The 16,153-nt window shown below is 44.2% G+C and overlaps 2 protein-coding genes and 1 long non-coding RNA gene across 4 annotated transcripts; 1 reads left to right on the top strand and 2 right to left on the bottom strand.

Annotated features, from left to right (window-relative positions):
* Positions 1-642: 642 nt before the first annotated feature.
* On the bottom strand, positions 643-4,387 carry LOC112277129 (uncharacterized). Its single transcript, XM_024509144.2, has 7 exons — positions 4,095-4,387; positions 3,765-3,895; positions 2,681-2,982; positions 2,335-2,539; positions 2,008-2,081; positions 1,579-1,663; positions 643-1,403 (listed from the first exon to the last, which is right to left on the bottom strand). The coding sequence occupies exons 1-7, from the start codon at positions 4,385-4,387 to the stop codon at positions 1,237-1,239; spliced, it is 1,257 nt and encodes a 418-aa protein (XP_024364912.1). The 3' UTR covers positions 643-1,236.
* A 1,077-nt stretch (positions 4,388-5,464) lies between these two features.
* On the bottom strand, positions 5,465-7,404 carry LOC112277106 (uncharacterized). The gene has a single exon (XM_024509073.2). The coding sequence runs from the start codon at positions 7,402-7,404 to the stop codon at positions 5,776-5,778; it is 1,629 nt and encodes a 542-aa protein (XP_024364841.1). The 3' UTR covers positions 5,465-5,775.
* Positions 7,405-7,628: 224 nt separating this feature from the next.
* Positions 7,629-8,608, top strand: LOC149986291 (uncharacterized). 2 transcript variants are annotated; one of them, XR_016500933.1, is made up of 2 exons: positions 7,629-7,769; positions 8,195-8,608. It is a non-coding gene; the product is annotated as an uncharacterized LOC149986291 (long non-coding RNA). The 2 variants fall into 2 exon arrangements; XR_016500932.1 differs by having other exon boundaries at positions 7,630-7,769; positions 8,186-8,608.
* Positions 8,609-16,153: the final 7,545 nt, after the last annotated feature.

Raw genomic sequence — 16,153 nt, 5'->3', positions numbered from 1 at the left:
AAGAGTTGACTAAAAATTATACTTTTTTATTCAAGATAAAGTTATAAGGAAGGAGAGAACTTAAAACCCTCAATTTCAAATGAATGGATGACCTAGTACAACTAAACTAGTGCAAAATATGAGTTCATTTGTATTAGGTTCGTACGACATCATGCTACGTTTAAGAAAAAAACTATGAAACACAACAAGACATTCCAGACATAACCATTAGCAGTACATTAAAAGGACCCACACTAGGTTTAGAATGCCGAAGTAAACTCCCTTAGAACAGAAAATGTGCATCAATTAGAATTGTCGCTACTTTACTGAGTGCATTTCCTAGTCTACTTACAAAACTCGGGTTGGTGGCAAAAGGCATGTTTTTTATGTTTTACACACCGCGTCTCAAGGAAATAGGACGAAACCGAAACAGAGTGTTACGCTGTAAATCACTGGCAATGTCGCAAAACAGAATCTCAAATGTAACTGTAAATAGAGTAGTTAACAAGTCGAACTTGGAATTTAGACAAAACAAGTATGCTCCTACCAAGTCCAGGTAGAACAAGAGACGGCTAGTCAATCTCACCTTCGTCATTGCTATATACATCTCATAAACTTTAAACACGGGTGTCATTCATCATGTATGAGGGGGGACAAGTCAAGAGGCTCAAGTGACGATTTACATAGATATTAACTCATTTGAGAAGATAGTATGTATTTAGATCCCGTCGGATATTAAGTATTTGGACGAGGATGCAAAATTGCAAATCATCTCAAGACAGTAGGTGCCCAAAAAATATAAAGATAACCGCAAAATCTAACGTGCAGGAAAGGAAAGCTTCACAGATAAAGAGGCAAATGTACAAATACAAGAAAGAAAAGTCTGTCCGTAGAACAGAACCGCACACACAGGTTGTGAGGGATTAAACGGGAACAGTGACTAGAATGCGCGTCAATAGTTTGGGAGACAGCTTGTCGATACTTCGGAGTCGTATGTACAAAGTGAGGAGGCTGCACATTCTGCCCATTTCCAAAACGAATTGGAAAGAGAAATTATATGTATTTACGGACTGCGGACACTGAAAACCCCTTGGAACCCAACAACGGCATGTAGAACAAGATGGCTTTTATGTCTGCAATCAATGAATCCATATCGGCAGATCTCCATGAATCAGCGGGCAGCGACGAGAACCAGCGGGACTGCGATTGAAACGTCTTAGAACGTGCTAAGGTGAAGAAGACTTCGGCCAGAAATCTTCACCGCCACACTCTGGTAGACGTCTTCCTCACCTTGGGTTTCTGTGAGGCAGGTGGAGGGCTCTTCACGACGTGCCAAGTGTCAGGGATGTCTGGAAGATCCTCCTCAGCACCGGGGTGGACAAGGAATTCATCTACCAGTCCGCTTGGCTTACCCCAATCCATCTCTGCACAAAAAGTACACACCCTCAAGGAGATGGAATGAACAGTTATCATACGAACATATCTTAGCTATATCTCACGATCGACGACTATTAATTATGCTTGGAGAATTGGAACAGAACAATGAACCCTAAGGACTTTAAAGTTGTAGAAATCACGCAGTCGAGCATAGACTCCAACCTGGAAAGGGGACTTCGGGATCAATGCTCCGTGTGAATTGCTCCTCGTAAGGATCCATTTCAAGAACGCTCTTCATCTCCATACTCTGTGGATGCGAATAGCTAATATTAATAGTTGCATCATATATTGCAAACCGTGTTGATGGTCGAATGTAGCTGATCTCAACGACAGAGGTCAAGGTTACTCCGCAATGAGTGGAAAATAAAAATAAAACGCGAATCCAAATTTCAAGAATGCAGGGTTCTAAGTGAAGTACAGTACCCAAAACTCATTGAACCCACTTACCCAGGCTTTTAATTAGACAACAGTGTTCTTCAAGCTGACGAAACTGAAAATAAATATAACTTTGAAACAGCACCCTTTCATCACAAAGACTATATCAAGGACCAACACAGGGGTTCCGTCTGAACTAAAGTGAAGAGAACTAACATCATCATAATGCCTCACGAACGATGGAAGCGGCATGCGGAAGTTCCTTATTGCAGCTACTCGCTCCTCAATCTCTGTTATAAACAAAATGATCATCCAACTTCAAGTATAGCACGACTAAAATGCGGTTTAAACTTGCAACAAGTTATCCTGTCGATCATGTGTTCAATAGTGAATAATTGCTCACATAAACTAGCAACAGCGACTCTCTATTGCAGAACTTCAGGAGAGATTGTGAGCACATATTTGTCCAACTCAGTGCGCACCAGCTACTACAGAGAACTTGATTAACAATCACCATTTCAAGGATCTAGGATAAGTGAGAACCTCTATCCGCTTGCTCTTTGAGTAAAATCTCGATATCATCACCACTCTTTCCTGCAGGTAATTCTATACCTTCCTCAGCCCACTCTTGCACCAGCTTCTCCAACTCTGGATCAGCCAGGGGCTTGTTGTACTTTGACCATGGTTTCAGCTGCTCGGACTTCGGAGCTTCGGTTTTTGGCCCAGCGACCTTTGGCTTAGAGGTCTTCTACACGAGGGCACAACAAATCCCAATCACTGAGTGAAATGACGCTCAAGAAGGATGGGCATCATGGGCTGCCAATTACTTCGATCAATCCTGAGAAAAACATGTAGATATGATCAGGAGATAAAGATTACATTTGCGTACCAGCATAGCTTCTTTGGCTGAGGGGTTCCCAGGCGACGGATTGACAACGACGTTCTCATTGGTGATGTTCCGAAGTGGGACGCGAGCAGACAGTCCTTTTCTCGCTGTGGTTTGTACTGATTTAGAGGATGAGTATTCAACGTCCAGAAGGTTCGCAGAGAACTTTAAAGGAGCCCCTGCCGATTTCATCGTATTGGTAATGTTGGACAGCGTCTTCCTCTCCGAATTGCCTGTCTGCTGTTGCAGACCAGCAGTCTTGCCCATCATGGGCATGCTGGGATTACTTTGCAGCTGCATCTTACCTGCAAGTCGCAAGGCGTATGAGGATGACACAGGAATAATTTGTCACGCAGATGGTGCAAACCACAAAAACCATAAGAAACGTGGGTCAAAAAACCCACGAAAGATGGCTTGGGTACGCAAGAGATTCAGTGCTACAAACCCACGAATTCAGCACCATCGTAGTCAGCTAAGTAGTCACCAGACATTTGTTCTTTCAATCTCTTCAACCAAACTTTTGCCCAGTAAGGCCACTCTTTCCATACCCTCAAAGCACTACACTAATTAAACAAGCAGATAACCTAGGATTTCGACAAACAGGGCTTCACGGATTGATATCTCTACTTCAAACTTAAATTGGGTTAGCAACTCTATTTCTGCTCTTGGGATCTTTGCACAAAAGAATTTTCGTTAGTCATGGATTAGACTTAGGTTGCTCTTGCAAGAATACTGCATACAACAGGAAGACCAATTCTCATGAGCTATGGGCTTCCAATTCATGAAGTATCTTCACTCCTTATGCCATGGATTCCACATTATCTCATTATCGTCATCGAAAGCACATTGTTCACACATTACGAACTCCGGCATTCCAAAAGAACTTCGTTCTGTGAGAAAGGAGAGATAAATAAAATTCAGATGCAGAATCACAAGGAAGGTTGAATGACACCGAGCACAATATTCGTCAGTGACCAAACATCATGAGTTCAAGCAAGAACTACTGCAGAGAAGATTTCGTTGTACCAAAACCAACCGGCACGAAAACCCAGCACATAAATGATCGGATTCTGAAAAAAAAACGCACCAGCGAGATGTGGAACAGCAGCATTCTCATCCTGAGGCGCACGCGATCTCGCCCGCAACGCCATTCTGCTTAATCCCTCGAGCCAAACTTGAAAAACAGCTCGAGCTATCCGAATACCGCCAACTCCAGAACTTCAAACGCGCAACATTGAAAATTACGGCAATCTCTCTCTCACAGAACCATCGCTATACCGAAAAAAAACAAATCCCTTACAACGGCAGACAAATCAAGGACAGCAAAAAAAACACTCTGCAATCAAGCACCTCGAAAACAACAGCGGCAAGAGGATGACAGACTCTCTATCGGCGATGGTGAAGGCTAAGGTTTAACCTGTGACACAAATGCACACACTCGCTTGCAACAGAGCGATACCCACATGGAGATTGATTGCGAAGAGTGAAGAAGTAATAGCTGACGCAACACGAATACAGATATGGAAGAGAAATGAATTCAGTTGCCTTAACGGCTATTTTGCCCGTCTCGGCGTCTCTTTGTGGACGCCGAATGCCGCTAGTACTGCTCGATGCCGCAGTGGCACCTCGTTTGAAAAGCGCAGCAGCGGCCTCCCGCGCAAGAGAGCGTACATCCAGTATGAACGAATGTGGATAAAAAATGCCTCTCATTCAGTATAATCGTCACCTGTCAAATGTTTTTTTTTTTTTTTTTTTTTAATTGTCACACTAGATCTTTAATTCACTCGCCTATTGTTGCATTACATGCCATACCCAATGTCATGAATTAAGAAGGATTTTTCTAATCTTTTACATTTCTTTTGTCACTCATTCATTGAACAAGTTCAATCCAAGGATGATATTTTTCTGTAGCTAATTAAACTCCTGCTTCAAAATAATTACCTAGTGTAACGTTTTTAGTTCAAATTGTTACCTAGTGTAACGTTTTTAGTTCAAATTATTTTAATGAAAAACTTTAGGTAATGTTGGTGGTTTTAAATTAATTTATCTTTTAATTAATAATTTGATAGTTGGTAGCTTTTGGTACTTTAGTGTAGACTGTGATTGTTTTTTATTTTTATTTTTAATTTCTTTAAAGCAGTAATAAATCACATGTATTTTCAACATGTTCAAGTGGTTCATGTTTGTTTTTGTTCATATCTGTCTTATATTTTATATTGTTTCTTACTTTAAAACATCAGTGTAACAAATATAAAGAAACATATTTGGTGTCATATAATTTATGAGTTAATTTTCAGAATAATCTACAAAAGAGCTTTCCAACAATGCAACACCAAAAAGGAGATTGAAACCCTATGTTTCTCACACATATCCATTTTAAAATGGATGAAATTCTGCTATGGATGAAATTCAATTCGAGGATGAAGATTAGTGTACTAGTGCGAGTATTGGGAGAATTATACTATATAATATAATTCTTCTGTATAGAATACTATCTACTCTGTATTGACCTTACACCAAGAGTTGTAACTCTTGGTGTCACCCTTGTACACACAATATATTGTGTATCAATTGATCTTTTCTGAGATAATCACCACTCAACTTTCATGATGTCGGCGAAGCATAAAAGATACGAAGAGAATTGGGTACTCGCATGCGGGAAGCATCACCAGTCTTGGTCGTGGCGATGCTTCCTTTGAAGATAGCAAAGATAGTTTCTGTTTCACAAGCAGACTTGAAGGGGGGGGGGGGGGGGGGGGTCTTGTAGAAAAACAAACAGAGCCGATGTATCGAAGTGCCCTCTCACTGGGAAGATGATTTTGGAGCTCTAAATTTGCATACATGAGATCCATACAACTGCAATGGAGCAAATGAGCCTAGAAATACTATGATTGCTATCGGTGACATTACCTCCGCCAAGTTCCACATTTGGACCATTTTGGGCTATAATAAGACATTCGCCAGCAGACGCAAATCTCGCTTCATATGCTACAATCCTGCTATGAACTTCTTCACCCACATCTGACGAAAGACAAAAACAAGCTCTTTCAAGAGGACCCATCAGTCTTGGAAATTCGAAGTAGGGCGGCACAAGGCATTCAAGATCTCCCGGGATGAGAGTCCACCGCGGAGAATCGTGACGATGGGAAAAGTCTAGAGGGAGGGAAATGAGTTCCAGCTTCGGATGGATTGTAAGTGGCAGACGACTCCTGCGTACTGTCCAGGCTGGAGCATGACTTTGGGCTGCCATATCCATTAGAAAGATCTAACTCCGACATGCCGTTCGACCCCTGGCACACCACAGCTTGGCCAGAAGGCATAGGGGATGTGTTGGACGCTGGCTTGGTTTCTTCCGTTGCTTGAGCATGAAATTTAGCAGCATCAGCAGGAGTAGGTTGTCCATGCTTCGAGTTTGCTGAGGTGGAACGAGAGAGAGGGAAACCAGGCTTAAGTAAGAGCCTAGAAGCACGAGCGTGCATGGTTTCCCCTGGAAGCAAATCAGGCGATTCAGCTGGAGGAGGCGACAAGAGGGTAGCAGGCAGTTCGAAATTGGTGCGCGCCTTCGCACCACGCAACCTCCTTGCGGCGGCGTCGTACGCTCTTGCTGCGTCTTCAGCTGTATCAAACGTGCCGAGCCAATGCCTGCATTTCCCAATCTTGTCACGAATCTCCGCTGACCACCGCCCCCATGGTCGTTTCCTAACCCCTCTGTACGCTCGCCTTGTGACCAGTTCTGGTGAACCTTCACTACAGGTAGCATTCTCCATGGCGCTCCCAGACAAATATTGATGCTCTGCTTCTGGCCTTGCTTCTTCGGTTACCGCAGAAGCGTAAGCATATGGGTGGTGCCCAATGTGCGACCCAGATCCAAACCTTCCATGACCAACACGAAGATCTTCCGAATCTAATGTAGAAACTTGTGAGCTCGAGTAAACGTTCTGAAGTGCAACAGAAAATGGGCCTCGTTGGCTACTGGCCTCGGAAGTGTTGTTGGTGTAAGCTGTCTCCGCTGTGACACTACCCACAGCGCAAGACGAATTGGCAGACAGTAACTGTTGTTGCCGTTTACTCGGCGCAGGCTCACACTGTCCCACTATCACCTTCGAAGGAAAATCCAAGAAATGCCTCGAGGGGTGTAGATTGCCAAAGAGGGTGTGCTGTCCCACCACGGCACCGATCCCATAGTCATGGCTTGTGGCCACATCCTCCAGACCTGACACAAGAGAGACTGCTACCGGTAATGTTGGGGACTTCAGAAACGGCGGCTGGAGGTTTCCATACTCCAGCGATGACAACTCCAAATGATGATGCAAGTGAGAAAGCTGATGCCAGCTAGTTTCTTGATAGATCAACTGCGCCGGATTGCAGGAAACCATACTCCCTGTCGAAAGCGAGGACGAATTCTGTGGCTGGTTCCAGGTTTTCGAATCGGGGCGGCAGAAGCTTTCCTGGGCAGCAAGATTGTCTGATCGCCTCGTGTGCAGGTGAATTCCCGAAGAATCATGGTGGTCCGGATTGTCATCAGATAAGGAGGACACACACGATTTGCAAAGATAAGTGAAAGCCGGAGCTAAACAGCGCATACAAGCTCCCCCGACACTCTCCAGTTGTTCGTCCAAAATTCCTGACCGAATTTTCTCTTTCTTTACCGCTCCAGACATCAAGTTCGTATCCCACTTCCGCTTGGTATGTGCAGCGCTGCCGACCAACAAGTCATGCAACGCCATGGCTTTCACTACTACAGTACTTGGTTCTCAAATCACTGAAGCTACATTTCACGTTACGATGAACTACTGGGAAGTTACACGGTTACACTCAGAGCAGCAATCGCATCAGTAAGTGTAGGTTTGTAACACCTGACCCTTAACCATGACTCGTTGGTAGTGCAGCAGAACGACTGCAAGGGCGACTCACTAAAGAAAGCATGTCCTATCCACACAAAGGCAATAAACTGGCCACTGAAGGGTTCAGATTGAGGAGGCTCACTGAGATCGATACACTCATTACAGACCGTTGTCTCTCCAGCACCTTGCAACAACATTCAAAGAACTGCCAGAATGGCTGAATACGCCTCCAGTATTGCACAGATCAGGTTAGTTAGAATCTTCTCTCAAGGAACTCTACCAAACCTACGAGTCGTGATTTATCAGTTAGACGAGACATCGTTTGCAATGAATCTGGTAGAACAAACCATGGCCGTGGCGCAGACAAAGTTTACAAGGTCCTTCAACATCCAACTGCTATGAACTAGCCACAAGTAGATGGCACATGACCGAGTAGCTTGAGGAGCTGAGAGAGCGAGGTGGCAGGCTTTGAAGAAAAGAGTCTGATGTGGTATGTCGGGGTGCAGACAGAGAAGAGAACAGAGCTGGAATCGATTTAGCTATCGCACTACTGATCGGCCATTCCATTTGCAAAGTCTAGTGAACTTCACGCCTAGAGGAAATATTTTCTGAAGCTCATGCGTCACACACGTGAGGCATTTGCAAAACTAACTATGACATTCAGGTTCTGCAGCAAAGTAGCCTGGAAACAAAGAGCAAGCTGGTCAGGAATACGCACTGCATCCAGTAATCACTGCAGCGCTGTCAGTCTCAGGATGCGTCCTAACTCCGAAGAAGCTCGAGGGAGGATAAATCGACACCTTCCACAATTCCCAAAAGCACCATCGCAGAAGATGTCACTTGACCTGGAATACGACTGATCCTGTACCCCTGCACTACCAAGATCAGTAATTGTTCCATAAGAGGAATGTCGGTGGATCCTATCACTTCGATCAACTCCTACTGGGGTGGGTGTCGATGCCATCTCTACAACAAGCTAATCTTAACCTGGAAACCCCCTTAATTTTGACCACTTGTGGAAAGTGTCACAATTCCTGGACCACAATACGTTTCCAGAAGGAAAAATGAATAAAAATATGTACCATAATCTGTCACTCGTCAAGCGTTTCTGTATGCTCTGAATAGAATCATCTGGCTACAATCCCACCGTATCGACGGCCCTTCGTCGACCACATCGTCCCTCCGTGACAACATCGCACAAGGGTGAAAGATAAGTAAGGACCCCATTGCACACGTGTGAGGATGGCGAAAGCATAACCGCAGAAAAGCGTTGTATCCCTCCTGAAAGCAGGTCACATGTGGGTCATGCATTGTAGAATATAGCTGGCTGGAATATATATTAATGGTTCATTGCCGAATGAAGAAAGGATGCATGCATTTTGTAAATCACCAATCAAGTGCGCGACATTTCAGTTGTTGGTCAACCCCTTCCGGTCCCACTGACATTTGGTTGACAATAAAACGCGAGTTAGGTTAAACAAAGAGGATGTTGAAATGCGGTGCGTTGCGTACACGACGGCCATGAATAGTACTTGGGTTTGGGAAAATTTATGGACGGAGTCGGTGGAGTGACGCTAGTGACCTGGAATTGAGTAGAACTTTGTGCGTGCAATAATGTAGGAGAACGAGCCATGGCCTGGGCAGAAAATTACAACTGACCCAAGACGAAGTAGGCCGGTGAGGTATGGTCATTTTGTTTTTCCCTCCATGTGTTGAGCCTCGCTGCGGCGGCAACGATGGCGCCAAGTGTACTGAACCCACTAGTACTCTGGGATTTGCTTATGCCCAGAATCCCAACAGGGACGATAAAAACTAATGGGAATTCCTCACAACACTTCTGTAACCACTCGCGAATAGTTACGCACGCAAAAAATAATAAAATAAAACTGAAGCAGACGATCTCCGTCACCAAGGCGATCCATTTCGTATCAGAAGCCTTGCGTTGCTGCAGATAATCGAGAATAGAGAGTACATTCGCCGCATGCAGTGATGCTCGGAGACTCTCGCCTCAAGCACAGCCATCAAATGTTCAGTTGAAGTGACCGGAAGTTTACTACAATAGTAACAAAGTCGGCCATCGGCAGCATCAGATCTCAGGCTGCTCTTAGATTAAATCCGAATTCTCGACGACGATTAGTTGATTGAAGTGTGTGATTCGCATGGCGCTAGAGACGAGACTGCATTGCTCACGGCGTTGACGACGAAGACCACCCTGGTCGACGAAGGACGCAGAATTTGTTGACGACAAATGCCAGCTTGACTGACGAAAGTATGAAGAATTCGTCGCATGAGGTGCCAAGCTTGAGCCAAACCCAGTGACAAAATGAGTTTGAATTGTCATAAATTTGTTGTAAATACTCCAATTCATATCCACCTTGTTTTATTTTATTTTATTTCCCCCCCCCCACTTTCTATTATCAATGGTTGTAGACACAAAGGGGGGTAGGTGTGTATGTAATGAACAATTTATTGAAATTTCCAATTTTAATTTTCTAGTAGCAATATTGGGTTGTATGATGATTCTAGAAGAGGTATGTGATGCAAATATTCAACCAACATGTGAAAACAGAATTCAATCAAGTTAGATTGCTTGGATGACATGTTTAGCTTTTATCAGCAATACGACGAACTGCATTTATATGATTTGAATACTTGAAAACTTGATTGTCAGGTTTTGTTTTATACATACACATATCACAACACACTTTACTGACCAGGTGCATTTTTGTTTTAAAGTCTTTGTTTTTATTTTATTTCTCACTGTGCAAGTAGAAAAACAGTTTGTCCTGTTATTCTTTTTCTTCATTTTGACATGAGAAGAGGTCACATCTCTGTACTATAATCAATCAGGGAGAATTGGAATTCCACACCTCAAACTCTAGTTGCCAACCTTTCATAGATGCTTTTTAGTACTATCTGCCATGATCTGTTAGTTAAAAATCATTCCATACCATGTAAATTTAGACGTGTCTTTACATCTAAAACTGCATGTAAGAATAATGAATGTACATTGTTTTTTTAATGAAAATATGCATTTTGAATATGTATCAAAATAAGTCTTAAAAGAATATCAAAAAATTTAAACTCTCATAGATTAACTTTCAGAACTTATGTAGTGTTTTAAATATATCACTTGCGTGTGTGAGATTGAGTGTGCGTTTTACACATCCACGAACGCGAGAAACCACCCCACCGAGGCACTCCGGACGACAAATGGACGACGTCAGCAAGGCATGGACGAAGCATGGACGACGTCGACGAGGCAGGAGCAGCGACATGCGGCGCCGCACATTCGCGGAGGCCCCACACACACACGCGCGCGCAGAATTAGGAGAGGGCGAGGGTTAGAGAGAGACACACACGAAGACACAGAGGGAAGGAATCCTGTGCACGAAGGGACAGCATGTTCCACGCATGCGACGTCACCCACGCCCGTGACATGACCCGGGGTCTCTTCCCGTGGTCGCAGGCTTGGAGCTTCGCGCATCCAAGCATGCATGCGTCGTTTGAATCGAGGTCTGCAGCGATGGAATGCTCCCGGCGAAAAGGCTCCCTCACGCAGCCTGGGCTACCGAGAGCAGCCCCTCACTAGCATGCGGGCGGAAGTCGATGCTTCATGGCACCGTCGGGCACCGTAGATGACGAGCACTGTGCTTGGGTCTTCCCTGGGTGCCGTTCGCAACGAGAGCAAGAATCGGTGCCTTAGCTGTCTAGTAACTGATTTTAGGACGCGGGATTGTCGCTTCTGCTGCTGGGGCTTGTCGTCGTTTAATCAATTGTCATGTGCCCTCAGCGCGTTCAGGGGCGCTGTGCCACCAGTGCGTGGCAAGCCTCCCCCAGAAGCTGCGATAAAGAGTCTGAAAAGGTTGACAATTCATAGGGCAGCGCTGCAGTGAGTTTCTTATCCTTGCGCTGGCGAAAGCTGATGTGTTTTTAATAAGGACATGCCTTGTGTACAAGATGAACATGTCAAGCCCTGCTGGAAAACTTGGTTCGGCTGTTTTCGTAAAATTATCAGAGCTGGTACATCTGCGCACACTGTGTCTGCATCGTGTCCAACAGGAGCTAGAACTGTATAATGGAAAAGAATGGGAATAAAATACGGGGAAGTAGAATATCCATTGCATTGTTGCACCGACGATAACTCCAGGCTGGTTAACCCCAGAACAGAAGAATCAGAATCGTTGTGCAGAACTACCGACGAGTTTCGGTGTAAAATAGGCCTAAGTGTCAGCGTTTTAGTTCTTCGCACGTCTGTTCTAATTCTCTCAATGCCGAGATTGTCGTTCCGTGGACCACAGTGCTCAGTAACAAGGGTATGAAAATTTCCCATCATGCTCGTTGTTTGGGAAGCACCGGCAAAGAATCCCGCACGAGTCACAAAAAATTCGTCGCATCGTCGTTAAGTCCCCTGCCAAGGTAAGCTCAAGTATAGCATTTTCTTCTTTTTTCAGACCCACCCGTTTCAAATTCGGTTTGGTATTTCAGGTATGCCACAAGGAAAATCTGGGGGTAAATATTGTTTCTCCTCTAGTATTTTACTGGAATTAGTCTCGCAAACTCCAAGCGCCGGGTACTTTCCAAATCAGAGCAGAGATCTGGATTCATCCCCATCGTGCTCCACCCAGCCTTGCAAAGCCTTGTAACCTGTTACTTTTGTGTGCTGTAGGCTGGTGTCAGCCGCTTCCTTCCAAATATGTCGAATATCCAATCTGGTGCTGTTTCTGGTATGTATTCCAGGTTATCGAAACAGTTTCTCGTACTCTTCTGAGGGTTACGATGATACTCTACGGTGGATGTTGGTAGGCACTCGACATCGTAGAGGTTGGCTCAGAGAAGCAACGTTCAAGGTCAATCCTTCTGAAGACGTAGCTACACCTACGACGGCTATGCACTTCGCCACCAAACTCACAAATACATGACTAAGGTAGACCAGCCGCGTAAACCACACTCAATCTACCAAGGCTCGACAATTACCTGACTCGATTAGTTTAACTGGAAAATTCGCATGTACTTGTTCTTGCAGGGATTATTCCTACCAAACTCAGTGCTTTACATGTCAAATCATTGGATTCTTTTCCATTTACATGGTGCTCAAAAACTAGACTCATCCTCTTGTTTTTAGCAAACGGTGACGAACCACGAATGTAGAGAGAACGACAGAACTCGAAGCGAATTACGGTAATAGGCACAAGGGATGCCGTACTTCCCTGTCATGTGCCTGTTCTAGATTCTAAAGGCTCAATTCTAACAGCGAAGAATGAAGTGGATTTAGAGCCACATGCTCGTCCAAAACATCCCTTTCAGTTGTCTTATCTGTGGCACCTGGGTCATGATCCTTCTCCATCCCTGTTTTCCCGCATGACAAGGCAGCAACCTCCAATGTTTTCACTTTTCTAACCACGTAAGCCCGTCGAGGAAATTTTTCTTGTCTAATTTCTGTACGAGTTATCTGGTTTTGAATGAAAGTGTGAAAATGCATAAAGGAAATTCACTTCAGGGTTCAAGATATAACCTCATATTTCGCAAGATCGCGACAAATGCGTTTGCCCTTAAAGTTGAGCAGTGTTGGAAGCTTCCTCAAGCTGTTCATCATCAAGCGGTATTTGTGTAGAGCATTCTGGGCATCCCGCAGAACTCTCCAGTTCCAATAAGCTCTCAAGATTCTCTTCATTTCGGCGTTTATGGGCTGCATGAATTTATATGAGAACAAAGGAACACTAGCACATGTTCTGTTTCGGAAGGAATTCTTTTCCGAAAGAAAATGCTCAAATAGAGATCACCTCTGCATGATCTTCTTCGATGTTCAAACAGTTGAGGGTGGTGGTCAAACTTACCATCTTCAGCAATGAAGTTACCGTCATTCCACATTTTCGACAAGGACTGGATGATGGTACCGTTCGGAAGCATTTGTCCGATGCAAACAGTGACGGCCCTTGAATTGACAACGGTCGATTCATTCCACACATGAACCGTTTTGGTGAGTCGAGACTGGACGAAATGGGTGAATACTTTCGGAAATTTCCCAAAGTTTTGTGGGCAACCTCCGTGAATATCACTGTTAACTATAGTCCACACATCTGGATTCCACCTGCGATGGAGCAGCTGTTGCGCTGGGGTTAATTTCCCTCTTAAAGTTAGGCACCATTTATTAGAAACTCTGGATTTTGATCACCATCACCATCAGTTAAGCTATTTCCTCTTTTATCCCTGCCAGTCCCGTATTCCATTTCTTTAAAATCTGGCAGGAAGGTGTACCCTTGAGATCATTTCAAGAGTATCATGTTGCAGTCATGACATGCGTTTTCTGCACACGATCCCTTGAGGTTCGTCTGACTGTGCATCGGATTACCAAGCACGGTTATACACCTCGGTAAAATCAGTATCTTGCGTCACCTTTCGGCGTCCAGTGCCACTGATTTCGATGGAATTGACTTAGCGGGAGTGGGCCGTTCTCCCATTCGACAAGGACGTGTGCAGGAATCTGCCCCAGTGAATGACTACGATGTTCGATGGGTGGGAGATTGCATGATTTGTAGGTGTACTTTCCAGGCAAAACCAACTTCATCGAACAGGAGGGAAAAGTCGATTATTATCATTCTGTGCAATATCTACATGTCGGTTTTTTGTTGGCACAATTGAACGCTAGATGGAAGGGATCTTTTCCAGGAAACTCCCCCAAGAATTTTCGGATCATGGCACTGGTGATGCTGCTGCCCTGCTCCAATCTTTGGCGGAGTAAAAATCGGCAGGGGATGCCTTCCATTAGATTTCCTGGTCACCTCGACCCCATGAGTCATGTTCGATTGCGGGATTTCGATCATATAGAGGTCAATCTGCATTACTACTCTAGCCATCATGAGACCCAAAATTCAAGACAAGTGTACATGATGGCCACTTCGGCGCATGATCATTAAAATAAAAAGAAGGGGAGAAAGGAAAGCAGATAAGACATTGTGGGGTTTCAGCTCGCAACTTGCTTGAACACCATCCTCCACACATCAGATGACAAGTTGCAATTAATTGATTTGTGGCTCTACCTCCTGGTTTTTGTCAGAGCCCGGAATATGCCCCCCCCCCCTGCTCCTACGAATTCCTTTCGCTTTCATTTATTTGGGGTGAGCCCTCATGGCATCTTAATTTTCCGTCAGGTGGAGAAGAAAAAAAAAAGAAAAAAAAAAAAGTACAAAGAAATTCTGGTTCGTGTGTGAGATAGTTGTGAGTTTCGTAAGTATTGATTGGCAATTGCTTGTAGATCCCTGCTGGATAACCAGCCCTATAAGATTAGGAAAGTCGTGATGTGGCGTGATGTGGCGGAAAAGATAGAGGGATTCCAGTCACTAGCAGGCGTTATTATTAGGATTTCTGAGTCGGACGGCATGTTGTGGAGGTTCTCTTAATCCACCTCCTTGTGTGATATCAACCTTTATACTGTAGCAAAATTTGCCGATTTTCTATCATCGAATGAGTATCTGATATTTAGAAACCTGTGTATTTAAGTTTGTTCACTTGCGATTGTTCCCCCTAATCAATGAATTTCGGAGTGGGCATCACTCCTTGAGTAGTACGAAGATACAACAACTTTTTTTGAGCGAAGTCAGAATATTGAAATTGAATCCTGTGAAAAGTGTATCTGTGAATTTTGCCGGCTATTGTGGTAGAAAACTAGCGAGTGCTGGAGTATTCAGTGAGAACAAAGTTGATGTTTTTTTCACTTTTAGACTAGAATGACATCCCCTCCGTGCTCTTTTTGCATTTCATGTCCATTGTAGATGACAATATTGCTATTGTGGGGCATGTGCCCGGAATGCTATTGTTCTGAAAAGCTGTGCGAACAGAAACACGCGGAACGATAGCGCGGTTCAAGCTCTTCCAATCAAAAGTTGCAGAGCATAAAAAGCAGCAGAGCATTTCAGTTTGCAAAGAGTACCACAACCTCCCCATCAGGTTGAACTAAAATTCTTAGGTCTATTGTTAAACTTAGGAAGAGAACTTCTTCACAGATCCCTTGACTCATATTTGAAAACCCGGAAACAGCGTCAGGCCAAGCATTACATCCAATTGACAACTGCACGCAAGCTACATTTGACTTCGGACAATAGCTAGCGCTTGAAACTTTAGAAGTGTGCATGTCACATGTCTTTCAGCTTGAAATATCGAATCGAATGATACCCAGGTTCGATAGGTACAAGTGATACGCTCCTCTTACCGATAATTTGGCGAAGCATTATTTTTGTTCATGCTTCTATAGAAATCTCGCCTAGAATCGAGGAGATCCTCAGATTTCCACCAAATTAAAACTCGTAATACTAATCTACAAGTGCAATTACTTTAGCCCTTCAAGTCAATACACAAAACTGAAAAGTTTTCCAGAGATCCGAGCTGGGGAACATGAGCACCATGTCTCAAATTTCACATCGTAGCATCATCAGCAGAGAACAACAAACACACATATCATCATCCCTTGCATCCACCACGACTGAATTGTGTTCCAGCTTCGACCAACGGCATGAAGGTCCCATCAATTTGAACCGTGTCCCAGCAGCGATTGAACCCAGAGATCATTCATTCAGCTGCAGAATCATAGGTTAATGAATCCCTGTGGCCGGAGTTGACGAGTTTCTATCCAAAA

The sequence above is a fragment of the Physcomitrium patens genome, chromosome 25 (genome assembly GCF_059467195.1).
Source record: "Physcomitrium patens ecotype Gransden chromosome 25, ASM5946719v1, whole genome shotgun sequence".
In the NCBI taxonomy this organism is placed as follows: Eukaryota; Viridiplantae; Streptophyta; class Bryopsida; order Funariales; family Funariaceae; genus Physcomitrium; species Physcomitrium patens.
This window is presented reverse-complemented; position numbering and strand designations above follow the sequence as displayed.